This window comes from Antechinus flavipes, chromosome 2 (genome assembly GCF_016432865.1).
Source record: "Antechinus flavipes isolate AdamAnt ecotype Samford, QLD, Australia chromosome 2, AdamAnt_v2, whole genome shotgun sequence".
Lineage (NCBI taxonomy): Eukaryota > Metazoa > Chordata > Mammalia > Dasyuromorphia > Dasyuridae > Antechinus > Antechinus flavipes.
Window position 1 is genome coordinate 310,412,004 of NC_067399.1, and position 21,192 is coordinate 310,433,195.

The 21,192-nt window shown below is 35.0% G+C and overlaps 1 protein-coding gene across 1 annotated transcript in view; it reads right to left on the reverse strand.

Moving 5' to 3' along the window:
* The window catches only part of TSHR (thyroid stimulating hormone receptor), a 149,201-nt gene that overhangs the window by 67,006 nt on the left and 61,003 nt on the right, over positions 1-21,192 (reverse strand). The window contains exon 3 of the mRNA XM_051977467.1: positions 1,564-1,635. Within this exon, the coding sequence (XP_051833427.1) occupies positions 1,564-1,635 (72 nt within the window). The remainder of the gene's footprint in view (positions 1-1,563; positions 1,636-21,192) is intronic.

Consider the following 21,192-nt stretch of genomic DNA (forward strand, 5'->3'; position numbering starts at 1 on the left):
TTGTGTCTTGTCCAGGATCACACAGCTAATAAGTGCCTTAAGACAAATTTGAACCCAGGAGGATGGGTCTTCCTGACTCTAGATCTAGCACTCTATCACACTGTGCCACCTTAGCTACCCCAATGATTTGCTGTTACAATGATTTTTTTTTTGCATTTTTTGTACTTTCTCCACAAAATTCTTTTTCTGATGTTTCACTGTTAACTGGAGGAGACTCTGGGTTTTCAAAGACTCTATCAGTGGACTTTGTACACTTGTAAATTCCATCAAACTGAAAGAACATCAAGTTAGAGTCTAGTAATGAATACTGTCTTTCATTTGAAGACCAGTGTGGATAAGCTCAGAGACACTTGGTATCAAGTTGGTCACTGACAGAGGAGATTTTTGGCCAAAGGAGTATGATACATTGGTGAGACATATTTAACATATATAGGACTGCTTGCCATCTAAGGGAGGGGGTGGAGGGAGAGAGGGGAAAAATCGGAACAGAAGTGAGTTCAAGGGATAATGTTGTAAAAAATTACCCTGGCATTGGTTCTGTCAATAAAAAGTTATTATAATAATAAAAAAGATACATTGATGAAATGATCAATCACATCAATAAAATAACAGGCCTTTAAATATTGCATTATCTAACTGAACTTGCAGCATATTCTTAAAAGTTAGCAAGCTAAAATTTTGCTGTTTTAAATTTGCTGAGGAAGAATTGATTGGAATATGTGAGATGAATGAAAGAAGAAAATATCTTTAAATGGTAAGGTAAGTTATGAAAAGAACTGAAATGATTGGAGGCGCATAAAGTGCATAGAAATTGAGGTCATGAGTAACAGAGATCAAACAAGTTTGCTATAGAATTGAGCATGCTTAAAAACTCTGTATTGTGGTAAGAATTGTGCATTTGATTTGGGAGTGAAAATTTAGGAAAGCATCATGTTAGCCTTGATTTGTATAGTATTTTCAGATGTTTTACATATTTTATTTTATCTCAATAAAAGTAGATTGGAAAATATTTTTTTATCCTGTTTCATGGGTGAAGAAAGCAAGATACTGAGAGATTGAGAGTTGTTAAAGCCCACTGCTTAGTGACCAGTCTTAATAAACCTGCATTAGAATCAGGTCTTCTGACTCCAAGCTCAGTATTCTTTCCATGACATATCTCTATTTATCCTACTAGAAAGCTGAGGAAATTTGATTCACTTTAAGGGATGTTATAAAAGTCTAAGGACTAAGTGAATTTGAATTAATTTTTCATTTTAAAAATTGTTAATTACAACTTTTTTTTTTCCTGAGGCAATTGGGGTTAAGTGACTTACCCAGGGTTATAGAACTAGGAAGTGTTATGTTAATTACAACTTTTAAAAAATAGAACTGCCATACAATTCTAATCAGAATAGGTAAGATGGGAACATAGAGCCAGACAAATATGGTTAGATTCTGACAACTTTAAATCGCTAGGAATTTAGTGGTTTTATGGGTATGTAATAAATTATTTCTTTGAATATTATGCAACTTTTTAGAAATGGATAATGAAAGCTTATTCATTTAATGTAAAGTATAACTTACATCCTGGAAATGTTGGGCAGATTTGCAAATGCATCACTGGGGATGGTTTTCAGATGAGTCTCTGTGAATTTCCTATGGAATAAAACAAAGTTGATCAGTTACAATTTTAATTCATCCGAGTTCTGTTTAAGAAACATGTGTTAAGCAGAGTAGGCTGTGATCAAGGCATTGCACATAGAGTTATTCTAAACACTGATCCTAATGATAAAAATATTAATTAAAAAAAGGATCTCCTTTTGTTACTATGCCTAATCTTAGTATTGAATTAGTTGCTAAGGATTAACTTTTCAAGTTCTGCAACATTTTCATCATTCTTCTGCGATTGCCATTTCATGAGGTACCAAGCCATGCTCACTCCACTCTCACCTCAACTTACTGTGCAGATTTTTCTTCCTCCTAACCAGCAGCCCAGTGTTCCATCCTTCTTTTTAGCCCTTCCCCCATATTCCCCATTTATTTTTGTCTTTCCCTATTCAAATGCAGTAGTTAGCAATAATAATAACTGCTAGCATTTGTAGAATATGATTTTTTTTCTATTTTAAAAAAAATTATTAAATAATTTTTTATTGACAGAACCCATGCCAGGGTAATTTTTTACAGCATTATCCCTTGCACTCATTTCTGTTCCGATTTTTCCCCTCCCTCTCTCCACCCCCTCCCTCAGATGGCAAGCAGTCCTTTACATGTTAAATAGGTTACAGTATATCCTAGATACAATATATGTGTGCAGAACCGAACAGTTCTCTTGTTGCACAAGGAGAATTGGATTCAGAAGGTATAAATAACCCGGGAAGAAAAACAAAAATGCAAGCAGTTTACATTCACTTCCCAGTGTTCTTTCTTTGGATATAGCTGTTTCTGTCTATCCTTGATCAATTGAAACTGAATTAGCTCTTTATCGAAGAGATCCACTTCCATCAGAATACATCCTCAAACAGTATCGTTGTTGAGGTATATAATGATCTCCTGGTTCTGCTCATTTCACTTAGCATCAGTTCATGTAAGTCTCGCCAGTCCTCTCTGTATTCATCCTGCTGGTCATTTCTTACAGAACAATAATATTCCATAACATTCATATACCACAATTTATTCAACCATTCTCCAATTGATGGGCATCCACTCAATTTCCAGCTTCTAGCCACTACAAACAGGGCTGCCACAAACATTTTGGCACATACAGGTCCCTTTCCCTTCTTTAGTATCTCTTTGGGGTATAAGCCCAGTAGAAACTAGAACATGATTTTCAAAGTGCCTTACATGTTTTTACATTTATTCCTCACAGCTGTCCTGTGAGTAGATGCTATTATTATCTCTATTTTATAGATGAGGAAACTGAGAGATTAAGTAACTTACCCAGGGCTACATATCTAATAAGTGTCTGAAGAAGAATTTGAACTTAGGTTTTCCTGACTCCAAGTCCTTCACTCTATTCACTGTGCCATCTAGGTACTTTAAATGTGTCTTGAATGGAATTCTTTTGAGAATTGTTTTCTTATGTTTGTATCCTTAGCAGTTAGATAGATCCGACCTAGATCTAAGCATTTATTTATCTGTTTGTCTATAGACTATCTATCTATCTATCTTTCTACCTAATCTAACTAGCTAGTTATGTCACATGTAGCTCCATTCCCCTTGAAATCACCCTAGTTTAGGTCCTGACTTCTTGTCCTAGAGTACTGTAATACTCTACTTGATTTTCCACCTTCAATCCATTACCTCTCCAATCTGTTTTCCCCATTTCTATCTACATTTCTACCCAACGTGATTCATGGCATTGATCTACTCAAAACCCTCAATGACTCTAACCTCTTTTTTTCCAGCTCACACCACTGCTTCTCGCCTCTTCATATACTCTGCATTTTAGAGAAGTATTACTCTCCATTGCCCACTTTTATCATGCCCTTTCCCATATTCTTCCTTTATAATTTTTTAATGGCATTTTTAATGTTTAGGATGAATTTTCTTCTCACTCTCCATCTCCATCTGCTGAAGTCCTTCTCTTCAAACATCATCTCATATACCTTCCTTTTATGAAGGCTTTCTTCTCTCTCTCTCTCTCTCTCTCTCTCTCTCTCTCTCTCTCTCTCTCTCTCTCACACACACACACACACACACACACACACACACACACACACACCCTTTCACTGGCACATTACTTGAGCCTTACTTTGGTATTGCCTTCACATACCTTGTTTTTTCCTCCATCACTATCCTTAAAAATGAAGACTGTTAAATCTAACTTTGTATCCCATTGTGCCTGGCATAAAACCTTGAAAATAGAGGACAAGAATTCATAATGAAAATAATTCTAAATGCTAAATAATTAATATTTGTTACATGTAAGTTGAATTTCACATTATTTTCACTACAATTCATAACTATTAGCCACATTAACCTTCATTTAGTCTGTTAGATTATTATTAATCATTCTATTTCCCTGGGTTTCATTTTCTTTGATCTCTGTTACTACAATGATTGAAATGAATATGTAACCTGCATAATCAAGAAAGAAGCAGTTCCAACCTCATTTATTTATGTAACCTACTAATCTTCAGGGCAGTAAAGAAAGAATTGAGGTTAATGACAAAAGAGTAGTTTGTTAACTGTTTAGAATCTAAGGTATTTTATTATAAAGCATGATGCTGTCTTTATCACCAATCCAGAAATGCTACCAAATACTTGTCTCAGCTTGGAAATCTTTAGTTTAACTTCACTTAAACTGGATCTAGCTGGCAACTTGGTAGGTAAGAGACCCGATTTCCAAGCTGAAAATGTTTGCAAAACAAAACAGTGTTCATAACAGAGAAAAAGTAAGGTACCATTCAAGAGGGTGCTAATCTTCAAACATTCTCTCCCTCATTTAATAATAGCTGCTTTCACACCTATTATTTAATTTTATTCTCATGGCAACTTTTTGAATTAAAATGAAATAAAATATTCCATTTGAGTACCCATTTAACTATAGACAGGCATTTTACTGGCTGCTGAAAATACAAAAATGAAAACAGATGTGAGTTCTCCTCAAGAAGCTTAAAATCTAATAGAGAAGATAAAAAAATGCCAAACAAATGGCTGAATTGTGAATCATGAAAATGCAAAAGATGGGTTCTGATTAATTTAAGAGGGAGATATTACTACCAAATGGAAGAAATCAAGATAGGTTTCATGGAAGAAATAGCCCCTAAATTGGATCTTGAAGGAAATTCCATTAATAACAATAACTAATTATTATTTATGTAGCATTTTTTAAATTTATAAATTGTTTTTCTGACAATTGTTTTCTGAGATAGGTTGTGCCAGTGTTGTTATTCCCATATTCTGGAAGAGAAAAATGAAGAACACAGAAGTAATATGAATTGCCCTTTGTTGCAAAGATAGTATGCAGCACAGTTACAACTCAAATTAGATCTTCTGACTCCAAGACCAATATTCTTTTTATTAGATCAGTTATCTCCAAACTTTTTTTATTTTATGTCCTTAATATACATTCTCTTCTGATATATACATATATGTGTGTATGTAAATTTACATATAAGTTATGTAATCTATATTCCTATAAATTCCAATGGCAGCATGATTTCATGGGTAATCAACAATGGGCTAAAAGTCTTATGTTCAAGTCTTATCTCTAAGACATCCTATGTGTCTTTGGGCAAGTGCCTTAATCTCTCAGTGCAATGATCAATTCTCAAGACTCATTAGGTTATACAACAAAATTGTGTGATAATCAGCTATGATTGGTAACTCTTCTTAGTAATATAATGATCCAAGATAATCTCAAAATACTCATGATGAAAAATACTATCCAAAGTTCTTTCTTTGGAGTCTGAATGCAAATTAATGTCTTCTATTTTCACTTTATTTTTTTCATTTCTCCCCATTTTATTCTGTTTCTTCTTTCACAACATGACTAATGTGTGATGTGATTTAGGAGAGCAATTTAGGCACTAAATGATGTGATTGATATAGACACTTAATGTTGGGGTTTGTTCATGTAAAGAATTCATAATAGCCATTCTCTTTGGCAAAAGGTAGGTTTATTTAGAAGAAGAGGTTGTGGACAAAATGAGAAGATACAATAGACACCAGGAATGGTAAATATGAAATAAGAGTTAGGAGGGCATGTAACAATTAACAATGGAAAAGACAAATTTCCTAGTGGTACTCACAGTTAACCAGGAGAAAGGGAAAATCCTATGAGGTTGGAGTATGCCCTTGGCTGCCAGGCTAAATCCATAGAGGAATTTAGCACCCTAAAAGAGTTATCGATAAGAGGAGAAAGACACTATGAACATGGTGGGGAGAGGAGAAGAAAGACACCAGGAGGCAGAGTGCCCTAACAGGCTTAACTCAAAGGGGTTCAACAAAGATGATATGAGCCATGGACAGATTTGCAGGGAAAATTTAACCTCAGGGATTTGACATAACTCAGATTTCTGAGTGGACACAGCAAAGTGGGGCTACCCACGATTTTCACAGAGGGTGAGATTATAAGATTGAATTGATCCCCATCAGTTCCCTTCCCTGTTTGCCTCAGGAAATAATTTTATCAGTATTTTGGGTTTTCTCTGTCAACCCCATCTTGTTACTTCTTGTGGAGATATATTTTACATGATTGCACATATATAATCTCTATCAAATTGCTAATCATTTTAGGAAGGGGAGATGGAAGAATGAATGGAAGAGAGAAAATTTAGAACTCAAAATTTTGTAAATAATGAATGTTTAAATTATCTTTTCATATAATTGGAAAATAAAATACTATTTTTTTTTTAAAAAGCCTCTAAATTATACCAAAGATATTGCAGTGATAGGACAAGTTTCTTCATCCAGGAATTCCCACTCCAATGTCTAGAACCAGTTCCTGTCCTACGAATTATATAAAAGTAGTATTGTGCTGATAATTATGTACCTGGAAAATTTATACAAAAGATAGAAATGGGATGAGGATGAAATTATAAAATAAGTTGAGTACCTGTGTTATGATTAGGATAAAATCCCTCTAAAGAACCAATAGTGATAAAAGGAGGCCAGTGGTGACAGGGGAGTCTAACAGGGAGTCTTGACCTATTAATGAATAAAGAGGTGATGTAACTGTGTTTGGGACAAGTTTATAATTGACTATTTTAGGAAGAGTGGGATGTGACCCATGTTCCCATTGTCATAGATCAAACGTTTTCTAAATACTTGACAACACTCTGCAAGCAGAGCTATATATAATCAGACTCCAGGGTACTTTTTCATTGTGAAACTGCTGGGAAAGTACAATTCTCACTGCCTAGACAAAGTTTGGGTTTAGTCTCTGCATAATAATGATTAGCACAGATGGTCAGAACTTAATATCCAAACAAAGAGGGAAAGAGTAGAAGGAGGTGACAAAGTTAGCATGGAATTTGGGACTGAAACTGAAAAGTTTCTTAAACTCTATTTGAGGCTTATAGTTCTAATAATATTTATACTCTATCTTCCAAAGTACCAATTTTTACAGTATATAACTTAGTTTGCCAAAAGATACATACACATGCACAAATGAGTCATTATCCATTTAACATGGGGCAAGAGGCAAGAAAGGTGCCCTGATCAGCTGCTAGTGGGCTTGGGGGCAGAGTTAGGAGAGCCAGAGACCAACTTGGGACACAAATGTGAAAAATCGGTACCGAATTCATAACAATCTCTTCTTATCTGGCCTTTCACCTATATACTGCCCTTTGTTAGTGAAGCTTGGAAAGAAAGTGTGGAAGGTAAGAGGTATAAGACTGGCTATTAAACCGAAGCAGCCATTGGGCTGATCATGTCATTGTTATAGGCTTATGAAATCTGGACAGTATACCAGCACCATGCCAGGAAACTGAATCACTTCCATTTGAATTGTCTTATGAAGATTCTGAAGATCACCTGGCAGGATGAGCTACCAGACACTGAGGTCCTTTCTTGGACTAAACTGCCAAGCATTCCATCTCCGTTGGTCTGGCCACAATGCTCGAATGCCAAATGTATGCTTGCCAAAAAGATTGTTTTATGGGGAACTCAGATGTCAGAAAAAGCTATACAAAGACACTCTCAAGGTCTCTCAAGAACTTGGAATTGATGGTACAACACAGAAGACACTAGTAGCCTTCTCTGAGCAGTCCTGCTCAGAATAGTGTGCCCTTATCAGAGAAGGTGCTGTGCTCTATGAACAAAGTAGAACTGAATTAGCTCAGAAGAAATGGGAGAGCACAGAGTTAGAGAATCCACCCCAAATGTTCATAGGGATTATTAGTATCTGACTTGTGGTAGAGCATTCCAAGCTCATATTTGTCCGATCAGTCAGAATCAGACACCTTGTAACTTAACTAACACAGTGATGGTCCTTTTCAAGAATGAAGAACAATTAGCGTTCTAGTCATAGCGGACTTTAAGACTGTCCTCTTTTCTCTCTCTACATTTTATTTATTTTCTTGGTGATCTAATCAATTATAGTTTCTACCATCTCTTGTCATACAACTGAATTAAGGAAAGGATTAAGCCATTTGAAATGCTCCTGAGAAAGGAATGAGCTAAACTGTGGTATTAGAAAGAAATAGATGAGTATAGATTTGAAATTACTTCCCTCAGAGGCAGTTACTTTAGTAGATTCAGGCAAATCTGCCATTGTTGCATTTTCCATGGCAGATTCATGATGTTCCATCTACCTCTGAAAGCATGAACGCCCTGAGTGAAGAAAAGGCACATCCACAGGACCTAAAGGACTTGGAATGGAATGATTGTACTTATGAGGATGGAGTCCAGACATGAAAGAGTACAGTTAATGGTTTTCCTTTTCAGCTTTGTTATTGTTCAGTCATTTCAGTCACCTCTGATTCCTGATGACTTTTTTGGAGTTTTCTTGGCAAGGACACCAGAATAGTTTGCCATATTCTTCTCTAGCTTATTATACAATTGAAGAAATTAAGAGAAACAGGGTTAAGTGACATGGCCAGGATCATAGCTAGTGAGTTCAAATTTAAACTCAGGATCTTTCTGATTCCCAAATCCAGCACTCTGTGCACTGCACTTCCTAGCTGCCCATACTTTTTCAGCTAAATAACTTGCTATTCCTAGCTGTTAATCTCTCTTGAGAACTAACTTGATATTCTTAACTTTCTGCTTGCTGGTCTTCTTCACAATAGACATCTCACAATTAGCATGTCTAAAACCAAATTCATTACCTTTACCCTTTCTTCCAAGTTTTTCTATTTCTGCTAAGAGTACCACCGTTTTCGCAGGCATCCAGGTTCACAACCTCAGAGCCATCTTGATGTCTTTCCATCCCTTATTTGTAATATCCTTTCATTTGCTGACTCTTCCTGATTTAATTATAATCCTCTTCTCACTGTCTCACTGAGACTAAGCAATAGTCTTATAATTACCCTCTAGACGTTCAATTGCTTCCTTTCCAAGCTACCCTCCACATAGCTTCCTAAGTCACAAATCCAGCTCTGTTAGTTTTCGGCTTGAAAATCTTCAGTGGCTCCCTATTGCTACAAGAACAAAATTTAAATTCCTTAGCTTGGAATTTAAATCCCTTTACAAGTTGGCTACACCTAACTTCCCTGAATTAATGCATCTTATTCCTTTTCACATACTCCACATTCCTGTAAAACATTGTTTTTCCAACTGAATTTAACAAGGTAGTGGTACTATAGCTCTATCTGGTCCTCATTTTCTGGTACTTTGAATCATTACTTCCTAGTCACTTCTCTATTTGCTCCTTGGGTGTGATTTTCTCTCTAGAATAATTCCCTTATCTCTGCTCTTTGGGCATGGGTTGATTTTCCTTTAGGCCTCACTTTGGAAAGAAAATGGAAAGGTAATACCCAGCTTACTAATTAATTTCTCCCCACCAAAAGTGATGATTCATTTGCTAGCATAATGAGATTTATATATCCCTGTTTGGGGAAGTTATAAAAAAAGATAAATCCATAATTTTCTTTAGTTCAGCTTTGAGCTGAACAGCCAGGATTCTCCAGATAAAATTATGCTAAGTTTAGATCTGCTAATTATGAATCTCTCACTTTTTTTGAAATATATATTGCAATTTATATAGAAAAAAATCTTTTCCTTTAGGATGGGTTTGTTAGGCAAATCCAACTGCATAAACCCTGGGCCAGGATAAACCCCTTGAAGGCTCAAAAAGGGAATGTTAGTTGGAATTTCTGTCATGACTAATATTAGCTTCCATCTTTAGTCCTAAATATTCTTGGCAACTCTAGGTGATGTTATATTCATTTTTCATCTACTGTTCTTTATTGTTCTGCAATATTGTCCCTCCTCTCTGCTTCTTAGACTTTTCAGTTTAAAAGAAATGGTCCTTGAAAGTCCCTAATCACAGAAACTTTCCTTTTAAGTTTGGGAATTTTTAAAAAATTGTTTTATTTATGAGCAGTGTGGCTGATCAATGATAACAAAAGGAATCAATAAAAAAAATGAAGGAAAGTGGTCTAGCAGAATCAGATTTCAAACCATACTAAAGTGGTAATCATCAAAACAATATGTACTAGATAAGAAATTGAGTATTTGATCAATGGAACAGATTAGGTATATAATGCCATAGTAACCTAGTATTTAATAAACCCCAAATCCAAGTTATTAGGTCAAGAACTCACTATTCAGCACAAATTGCCTGGAAAACTAGAAGGCAGTCTTGGCAGAAACTAGGCATAGACTAACATCTTAAACCATAAACCAAGATAAGGTCAAAAATAGGTACATGATTTGGATATAAAGAGTGATATCATAAGTAAATTAGAGGAGGATAAGGAAAATTATTTGTCAGTTTTGTGGATAATGAAAATTATTTATTATTAGAAGAATTTCCAAGTTAATAGATGGAAAAGCATAATTTTAGAATAGCAGTTCAATAGATCTTAAACAATCATGAGAGACATTTAGCACAAGATATTTATTATGTGAAATAGTTAATGGGTTCAATCAAATATGACTAAGAAAGGCAGAATCATATATGATTAAGCCACATCTTCTGAGTGGAACTGACTCAGTCTGAGGGAAGAAGGGCAAGATCTAGAGAGAAAGAAGAGGGCTTGGGAAGGAGTTAGAGAGAAACTGGGAAGGGGCCAAGGAGGGGCCTGGTAGAGTCTACATGACTTGTGACTTGGTACCAGTCTGTCTTGGTATCAGTCTGTTTTGATATGCTGATCAAGATGGTCTTAGAAATTGGTCTATGTCTGCCAGACAATGGAAACAGGATGGAAAGATTAAAGTTACTAATGTTCAAGTTCCATATCAATTTATGACCTTACAAGAGATAAAGATACAAAATAGATAATTATGATTACATTAGATTTTAAAAGCTTTTGTGTAAACAAATCCAATATAACAAAAATTTATAAGGAAAGAAAATTGAGAAAATTTTTATGTCAAGTTTCTCGGATAAAAGTCCCTTTTCTCAAAAAGGAACTAAGACAAGTATATAAAAACAAGAGCCATTTCCTAATTGATAAATGGTCAAAGGAAAAGGGCAGGTAATTTTTAGAACAAAAATAAAAGCTATTATTATATGAAAAATGCTCTCAATAACTAATAATTAGAAACTTGTATTTTAAAACAACTCTGAGATACTGCCTTCTACTGATCAGATTGTCTTAACGAGATAGAAAGGGAAAATTAGAAATATTGAAAAAATAGGTTCACTAATGCACTGTTAGTAGATCTGTAAACTTGTCAGACTATTCTGGAGAACAAGTTGGAACTATCCCTAAAGGGCTATAAACCACACAGACTTTTTGACAACATTGCTACTAGATCTATATCTCAGAAAAACCAAAGAAAAAGGGAAAAGACCCATATGTACAAAAATATTTATAGTAGCTCTGTTTGTGGTGGCAAAGAATTGGAAATTTAAGAGATACCCATCAATTAGGTTATGGCTGAACAAATTGTTCTACGTGATAGTGATGGAATATTATTGTGTTATAAGAAATCATGAAGGATGGTTTTAGAAAAACCTGGAAAGACTTAAATGAAATGAAATGTTCTCCTTAGAAAGGAGAATATTATAGACAGTAACAGCAATATTGTAATAATAATCAACTGAAAGACTTAGTAACTCTGATCATTACAGTGATCCATGAGAATTCCAAAGGACATATATAATGAAAAATGCTTAGTCTGCAAAGAGCCAATGAACTCAGACTACAAATAGAAGCATATTTTGTGGGGCAACAAGGTGGTGCAATAGATAGAGCTCCAGCCCTGAAGTCAGAAGGACCTGAGTTTAAATCTGGCCTTAGACATTTAACACTTTCTAGCCGTGTGACCCCGGCCAAGTCACTTAACCCCAATTGCCTCAGCAAAAACAAACAAAAAAAGAAACATATTTTTCCACTTTTTTCCCTTCCTTCTTTCTTTCTTTCTTTTTTTTTTTTTTGCAACATGACTAATATGGAAATATGTTTTACACAACTTCACATGCATAATGCGTATCATATTGCTTGCTTTCTCAATGGTGGTGAAGGCGAAAGAGAGGAAGAGAATTTGGAACTGAAAATAAAAATTAAAAAAGAAAAAAGATCAGAAATCCCATGACTTCCAAAGTAAAATAACTAATCTGATAAACCACGCTGAAAAACAACAGTGTGGTTGGGCTGCCAACCAAAAACCAATACTAATTAGGGTGTACTTAATAGAAAAGTATTTGAGAGAAAACAACTGTGGGAAGAACAGCCTCAGAAAAGAGAGAAAGAGACCTAATATTGAGATGTTGCCAGTATGCTGTCTTAGGCTAGGGGCTCAGAGCTAAAAAGATAAGAGACTCTCAAATGAGTCATTACAATTTCTCAGAGTAGAAGTAGGTTTTTTGTTTGTTTGTTTATTTTACCAAGAGTCTCAGTTATATAGGAATCACTAGTAGGATTGGGGAAGCCAGATAGATTCATAGGAGAAGATGAACAAGTCTGCTCTTCACAACTCTCCATCACTGCTCTGATTCATTTACCACCAGGTGGGGCTAATGTGAAATAGGGTTTCTCTATTCTCCCTCACTCTGTAAGGACTTAGGGCAAGTTTCTGTTCCAGGTGATTCAGACTGAGAGGGCAAAAAGCTGAGAGCTTCAGGAGGCAGGAGCTTATGGCAAAAGTACCCCAGATAATGATTTATTGTCCCCTCCTATTCCTTCTGCTCCTCAGACATCTGGAGGAAGGCCATGTAGGTCTATGACTCCTTTGATCTGTTCTGTTGCAGTTTTATGACTTCAGGAAAACCTTTACCCTAAGAGTCATCCTGGCTCAAAGATTTAAATATTAGGATCCCTTCCTCCAGTTTTTCTTCCCCGTTCATTTCCCTAGTTTTGCATTAAACAGGCATTGTCCAAGGTATTGAATCCTTCACCATTAATAGGAAAAGGAGATCCTTGCTAAAAACTTCCCTTATCTTAGGAAGTAACAGCTGGCATTTGGCAGCAGTGCCAGCCAATAGTTAGCAAATTGAGTTGGCTACCTAAGCAGGAAATGCTAGCTGACCTATACTTTCTGTCATCACCCTCCCTTATATAGATGTGCAGGAGTGAGGAGGGCTATTTGACTTGAGCCTTCTAAATTTGGTGCCCTCTACCCAGTTTAATATTCTTAAAATTTGACATGCCCTAAGTAGAAGTCCCTATTTTGCCCTGATCATAAATTCTTTGTGTATCTCTATCTCTGTCTTTCTCTGCCTCTCTTCTCTTTGTGCAGCACACATACACAAAAACAAACACAATATTTTAAGTCAGAAGACAAATCATTCTTCTCATGGTTCAATTGGCATAGGATTTGGCAGTAAAAAAAATAGGATTTTTGAAAGAAACAGATGAGAAATGATGAAATCTCTCCATTTCAATAGACAAGATGTTCTTTGCAGCAGATTTTACAACCAATGAGAAGACCAGTAAGATGAAACAAATAAAATAGGATTGTATGGACTTTGGGAAAGCAGTTATTTGAAAAATGTCACCATTTGAATAATATAGCTTGAATAAGAGGAAGGAGAAATGCCAAGGATTCTAATTTAAGCTTATTTGTTGAACGAAGCTAATATCATGCTTATTATGATGCAGCTGGGGACAGCTGGATAATTCTAATAATGTTAATGGAATTAACTATGTGAATAGTTCCTGACTTTATGGGCTACATTTTGACCATTAGAATTCTTTACTTCATTAAACTTCAAGTAATGCAGAATAGAAACTGGGGATTGAGGAGGAAGATGTTAGTTTGGGCCCAACTTATATATATAGATTATTGATGCATCTTTTTGAGGATACTTTAAGGTCCCTTTTCTTTGGGTCTTAAGTAACAGTCGCTCAGATCAGATTTAATGTCATGGAGATTAGGGATGGAATTCAGGAAGAATTTTTTTTTCTATCTTGATGACTTCATTAATACATAAAACGGGTGGCATAGACAAGATTTAGCCAATTAAATGAGGAATATACATTATTTATTTGCAAGGTCAGTATTCCAACTGAAACACATCCTATCTGAGTGATTGTCTAAGAAAGACCACCCCCCCCTCCCAATTTTCTATTCTTGGCTCATGGGTTTTATTGATACAAGAAAATTTTAATTTGAAATAATAAAAATTAACCTTTTTTACACTTCAACAATGGTCTGTCTTATAGTTTAAAGTTTGATAAGCTAAATCTACTTCCTGGTTTTTTCTATATGTTCTTCCATATGAACTTTATTATTATTTTTTCTAACTCAGCAAAATAATTTTTAGTAATTTAATTGGTATGATATTGAATAAATAGATTAGATAAAATTGTAATTTTAAAAACTATATTAACTGTACTTATTCATGAATAATAAATATTACTTCAATTATTTATATCTGAGTTTATTCATATAAAATATCTTATGTTTATGTTCATATGGTTCCTGTGTCTATTTTAGCAGGTATATGCTCTGATATTTTATACTGTCTGGGTATTTTAAATGACCTAAAATAACATTGAATAATATTGCTGACACATATTATAGTTTCTCTATTTTTCACTTTGATTAAATCTATTTTATTTTTAATTTTGTCTGAGATCAGATTACTATTATCCTGCTTTTTTTTACATAATACAGTCTACTCTTGCTCTATATTTTATCTTTGTAACTCTCAATTTATAACATTTCCTGAAATGTATTGAATTCAAATTTTAAAATCTGTTAATAATACCCATTATTACCCATTTTATGAATAAATTTATCCCATTCACATTCTGTGCTACCATTACAATTACTATTTTTCCTCACTATCTTTCTCACTTTCTCCTCACATTCCTTTGCTTTACTTGTAAATGTTACTTTGTTCTATTTTTTTTATCTACCTGCCCCTCTAAAAGTCCCTCCCTTATCCTTTCCCCCTACTTTTTCACCTTTTCCTCTCATTTCTTTCTAAATTTAGAACTTTTATACATATATACATACACATACATTACACATATGCACACACACATACACATATATTCTTCCTTTAACCCATTTTTGATGAAAGTACAATTCCAGTACTACTTGCCCTACTAGCGTCTTGTGTCAATTTTTCCATTTATGCCTCATTTGTATATGATTACTACTTTTTATCTCTCTACCAGTTTTATTTTTTAGATCATCCCATCAAACTCAGTTCAGTCCAAACCTTTCTTTCTTGAATAATGATAATTATGAGTACTGCTAATATTTTCACATATATAAATGATTTATTTTATTGAATATCTTATAATTATAGACTAATTATACTTAATCTTTACTGTTTATCTTATATTTCTCCTGGATACTATATGGTGAAATTTTCCCTTGTGTTCTGAGAGTTATGACACAAAAAAACCCTGAAAATCTTTTAGTTCATTAAATATCCAATTTTTTTTTCATTTAGGATTATACTCAATTTTACTGGGTAAGTTATCTTTAGTATCTTAGCTCTCTTGCTGTATGGAACATAGTATTCCACAATTTATGGTACTTCAATGTAGTAACTGCTAGGTCCTTTGTAATCCTTATGATAGCTCCATGATATTTAAAATTGTTTTCTTCCCTTTTTTGCTTCCAAGATTTCCTCCTTAATCTGGGAGCTTTGAAACTTGGCTGTGATATTCTTTTAAGTTTTCCTCCTGGGATCTCTTTTAAGTGGTGATTAGTGAATATTTTTATTTCTGCTTTGCTTTCTTTGGGACAATTCAGGACAATTTAGAACTTTGGGGTAGTTTTCCTTGATAATTTCTTGTAATGTTGTATGAAGATTCTTTTTTAAGTTATAATTCTCAGGTATTCTCATTATTCTTATTTCTTCTCTATCTTTTATCAGATGGTTGTTTTTCTGAAGAGATATTTCACCTTCTCTTCTATCTTTTCATTCTTTTAATTTTGTTTTGTGACTTCTTGGTGTCTTAGAACATCACTAACTTCTTCTTGCCCAATTTTCAAGGAATTATTTTCTTTCTTAAGTTTTTGTTTTTATTTCAAGTTGGTTGACTTTCTTTTCATAATTTCTTGGTTTTCTTAAATTGCTCCCCCCTGCCCCCGGCCCAATTTTTCCTCAATCTGTCTTCCTTAATTTTAAAAGTAATTTTTAAGTTCTTCTAAGAATTTCTTTTGTGCTTGGGACCATTTGACATTTCTCATTGAAAAAGGAGTGACTTTTTTTTTTTTAGTTCCATTATCTTCCTTGGAATATGAACCCAGATCTTTTCTAGCTTCATAGTAACTATGATTGGGTTTTTCTCCTTTGCTTACTCAATTTATTTTTTGTATTTAGCAGCTACTAATGTAATCAAATTGTAGTCCTGAGATAGGGGGAATGATGCCCCAAGTCTCAGGTCCTTTTACTGTTATTTTCTGAGATCTATCTCAGGACCCAGCCTTGGGCTGTCCTCTCCATTCCTAAGCCCCCAGCTACATATAATTTTGCTCCCTGACGTTGCAAACCATAGCTGTCTTCTCTGCCCTGGAATTAAAACTAGAGACTTTGCTCTCTTCCAAGTGCCCACAGCCAATAGAGACCCCTGACTTTTGCCACTGTACTCATCAGGTTTGTGCTATCTCTTTCTCCCCACAGGCACAGTTCAGGACTTGTCTAGTCAGAATAACTGTGCTTAGGGTTCCTCAACATTGCAAAGTACTTCAGTCAGCTGCCAGACCCCATACTATCTGCAAAATGAAAGTTTCTAAAGACCATGGCTGCCTCTCAATCCAGCTGCTCCCAGGAGTTATTTTTTGTTGATTCTGGATAGATGTTTGCACTCTATTCAGGCTGAACCTTACCCATAGAGGTCAGTTCTTTTCTTGGTTCTTCTTGTTATTTAGCTGCTTTACCCCAGGTTTATTTCTGCTGCTCTGAAGCAAAGTTCTGACTTTTCTTGTAAAGGAAATTTAGAGAGCTGAAAGTTTTCTGCCAGCTTTCCAGAATCCTATTTCCATTCCATTTGATTGTTGTCTATGTCCTTCCAAAGATTTACCACAGGAGTCTACCCAAATCACAGAATAAAGTCTTTCCCCAATTGTATCAATGCCAGGGTAACAGCGGAATACTAGGACTGTCATCTTTTATCCATTGCTCTCACTAATTGATAAGTCCATGTTTTTTTTATAACTTCTTTGATGATATTCTTTACTTCTGTTCTTCCTCAGAATTCCTCATTTGTAAATGATACAGCTTGCCCACTTTCCATTTGATTTTCCATTGCCTCTCTGTGATTCTCATCTTTAGTTCTTTTGAGACAGGATTTTTTGCCATGAAATGACACATGTTTCTCTTTAAAAGAAGGTCTTTTAGGAAAAGATAATGATGAATATTGGAGGGGATGTGGGAAAACTGGGACACTAATACATTGCTGGTGGAGTTGTGAACTGATCCAACCATTCTATGTCCCAAAGACTATCAAATTGTGCATATCTTTTGATATAGCAATGTCTCTACTTGGTCTGTATCCCAAAGAGATAATGAAAAAGGGAAAAGGACTCACATGTTCAAAAATGTTTGTGGCAGCCCTTTTATGGTAGCAAGGAACTGTATGCCCATCAATTGGGGAAAGGCGAATAAGTTATGGTATATGAATATAATGGAATATTATGGTTCAATAAGAAACAATCAGCCAGCTGATTTCAGAAAGGCCTGAAGAGACTTACATGAACTTATGTAAAGTGAAGTGAGTAGAACCAAGAAAACATTGCACATAGCAACAAGATTATGTAATGATCAATTCTGATGGACTTGCTCTTTACAACAAGGAGGTGATTCAAGGCAATTTCAATAGACTTGTGATGGAGAGAATCTCATCCAGAGAGAGGGCTGTGGGGACTGAATGTGCATCAAAGCATAGTATTTTCACTTTTTTATTATTTATTATTATTATTTGTTAATTGCTTGTTTTTTTTCTTTCTAATTTTTTCCTTTTTTTGATCTGATTTTTCTTGTGCAGAATGATAAATGTAGAAATATGTATAGAAGAATTGCACATGTTTAACATATATTGGGGAGAAGGGAGGGAGAAGAAGAAGGAAGAAGAAGAAAGGTCTTTGCAGTAATGGAAAGCTTGAAGAAATTGCTTTGTATTTTCCAGAAAGCAATTGAGTCTCAGTCTCCTTTAATTGTGGATCCATATTGTGCCCACAATCTGTATTGTCTGTTCCAGATGTACATAATGTCGGATAAGCTCTATAGGGAGTTCATTCAGAGGCATGTTGGAATCTGGACAACAGATATTCATCTATTTGATCTTTTCTGTGTGGATATGTAAGCTAAACATCCTTGAGTGATTGTATGATACAATCAAGAGAATTTCTCCTGTAAAGAGATGCATCTGAAGAACTTGACATCTATAGGAAATCCCTTTTCTACATGAACTCTGGACTTACATAATATATAAAATGTTTTAGCAAATTTTCCCTCAAAATATTAAAATGAATGAATGAGGCATTTATTAAGTATTTACTATTCCCAGGCAATTTGCTATATTCTGGAATACAACAAAAGGCAAAAAAGTCCCTGTAACTCAAAGAGCTCACATCCTGATGGGGAAAACATTAGGAAAATTGTTCACACAGGATAAATACATACATATTGGAGGTGAGCTTAGAGAGAAAATAGAGGCCCAGTGAGACTCCTGAAGAAATTGGGACTAAAGCTGGATGCTGAAGAAATCCAGGGGATCCATGAGGTGAAGGTGAGAAGTATATATATATATATTCCAGGCATGAAGGACAGCCAATGAAAAAGCACAAAAGGAGAAGATGGAATGTTGTATGGAGGAGGAGCAAAAAAGCTGGAGTTACCAGATTTTAGAGCACATGGAAAGAAGTAAAATATAAAAAGAAATAAGAATAGAGAAGAATTCAAATCAAGAAAGGCTTGAAAAGTCAAATAGAAGACTTTTATCATATGATCCCAGGGCAGCAGAGAACCACTGGATTTTGTTGAGTAGGGGTGATAATGGTTAAACTTGTGCTCTAGAAAGAATACCTTAACAACTAAATGGAGGGGGGAGAGTTGGAAATAGGGAGACCAATGACAAGTCTATTGCCATAATCTAGCCATCAGATGATGAGGGCTTGAATTGAGTGGTTGTGGGAGTAGAGAGAAGTAGATATACATGAGTGATATTGTAAAAATAGAAAAAAACAAAGACAAGGAGATAGATTCAATATGAGCAAGTGAGTGAGGAGTTGAGGAAGACACCAAAGTTGCAAGCCTAGGTGACAAGGAGAATAGTAGAGACCTTGAAAATAACAGAAGTTCAAAAAAGGAGACAGTTTTGCAGGAGATATTAGTTTTGTTACAGAAATGTTGAATTTGGGACATTTGGTTCAAAATGTTGAAGAGGCAGTTTATTATGGAAGTCTAAAACTCAGGAGAAAGGTTAGGGATACATTTATGGGTCTGAGTCATATGCATAGAAATGATGCTTCAATCTATAGCAAAACAGTTTATTAGAGGGAAAATAGTTCCCTAGTCAGAGCCTTGGGGAATGACAAACATTAATGGGGATGAGCTGGAAAAAAATCCAAAAAGAGAATGAGAAAGAGCAAGAGGTGAGATAGCCACAAGAAGAACAATGAAATATATTTTTTTATTTTATTGACATATATTTCAATTTTCCAATACATCCAGGACTCATTGCTTCAGATATTCTCTCCACCAATGTAAACCAGAAGCCATCCATACATTCTCATCCTGTATGATTCTTACCCATCTCCAAATAAAATCTCCCAACAAAAGAGGACTTTCTGGGTCTTTCAACATTTCATTTTTGCTGAGAATCACTCAGGTTTCTCTCTGCTATTCATTCTTTCTACATGACTAGCTCACTCTCTTTTCTAATCATATATTTTCATAATTATCTTTTTCTTTGTCTTTTGGATGCAAGTCATTGCTGGTAAAATGTTGCAGTGTATTTAACATTTCCTGCATGCCTTTTTCAAGCCATTTGGACCATCAACAATTTTGATTCTTCAGATATTGTTGTGTTTCATGATATTCCCAAATGTAATTTAGCTAATTGTCTTCCTATTCAATTCAGCCTAGGCTCACTGTACAATAAATCTGTACAGTGGATTGAGTTCTGGATCTAGTGTTAGGAAGACCTGAATTCATATACAGCTTCAGACACTTACTATTTGTGTGATTCTAGGCAAATAACTTAACTTGTCTCATCTCACCTTCCTTAGTTGGAATATAGCACCGAATGCTTGATTGTAAGGATCAAATGAGGTATTTTTCAAGTATATAAACCTTAAAGTGCTATATAAATGTTAACTATTTTTGTTTTGTGAATTTTATAGCATCTAGTTATTCTCAGAGTTGTGTCTAGAGGACAGATTTATAAAATATAGTCCCCATTCATAGTAATTCTTCTCTCAAAATTACAGTTATGAAATGACTCATTCCTCTGTCCCTAGTTAGCAGAACTCTAATAATTGGAGGAAGGAGGGGTACAAAATCCCAGGTCTGAGCCAGAAAAGGTCTCCTATGGTTCCTACTGCACCCTCAGGATGCCATCCAAGGGATATTAAGCAATGAAAAGACAAGTCCTCTAACAAGTATTTATGAGAAATAATATGATATGATTATGAGAAATCATATTCTTAAATAGAATTTTTAGAAACCACATTTAAGAGGAAAGAAAGGGTGGAGTAGGGATAATCCATCATTGTTCTTCCAGTAGCTTTGTTTCTCCTCAGAGCTCTTACTACTGGAGTCAACCTCAGCAATGAAAAAATGTAATCACACACCTCTTTATGTTTCCATTCAGAACTCATCTCTCATGGTTTTAAAGAAAATAACTGCAGAAGTGATAGACATTAGCCGTTGTCACAGTCATATTGTTGCCATGGGAAACTGCCTTCCCTCCCTTCTGTTCATCTCATTCTTGAGAGTCCTCAAGCTCCTACCATAGCTATACACATGATCTTACATTAATTTCTTCTTTCTCCAAACTAGAAAGAACTATAAACCCCATGGTTTTTGTGTCTGGCACTACGCCTTGTCCAAGGATGTTATATAAGAATAGGCTGGGTCAATGAGCTACCCTTCCAATGGCATACCATTCTGTGGACAATAGGCACTTTTCATCTTCTTTATTATGATAAAAACAGTATGTTCCGTGAAATATTTTTAAAGAAAATAAGTTG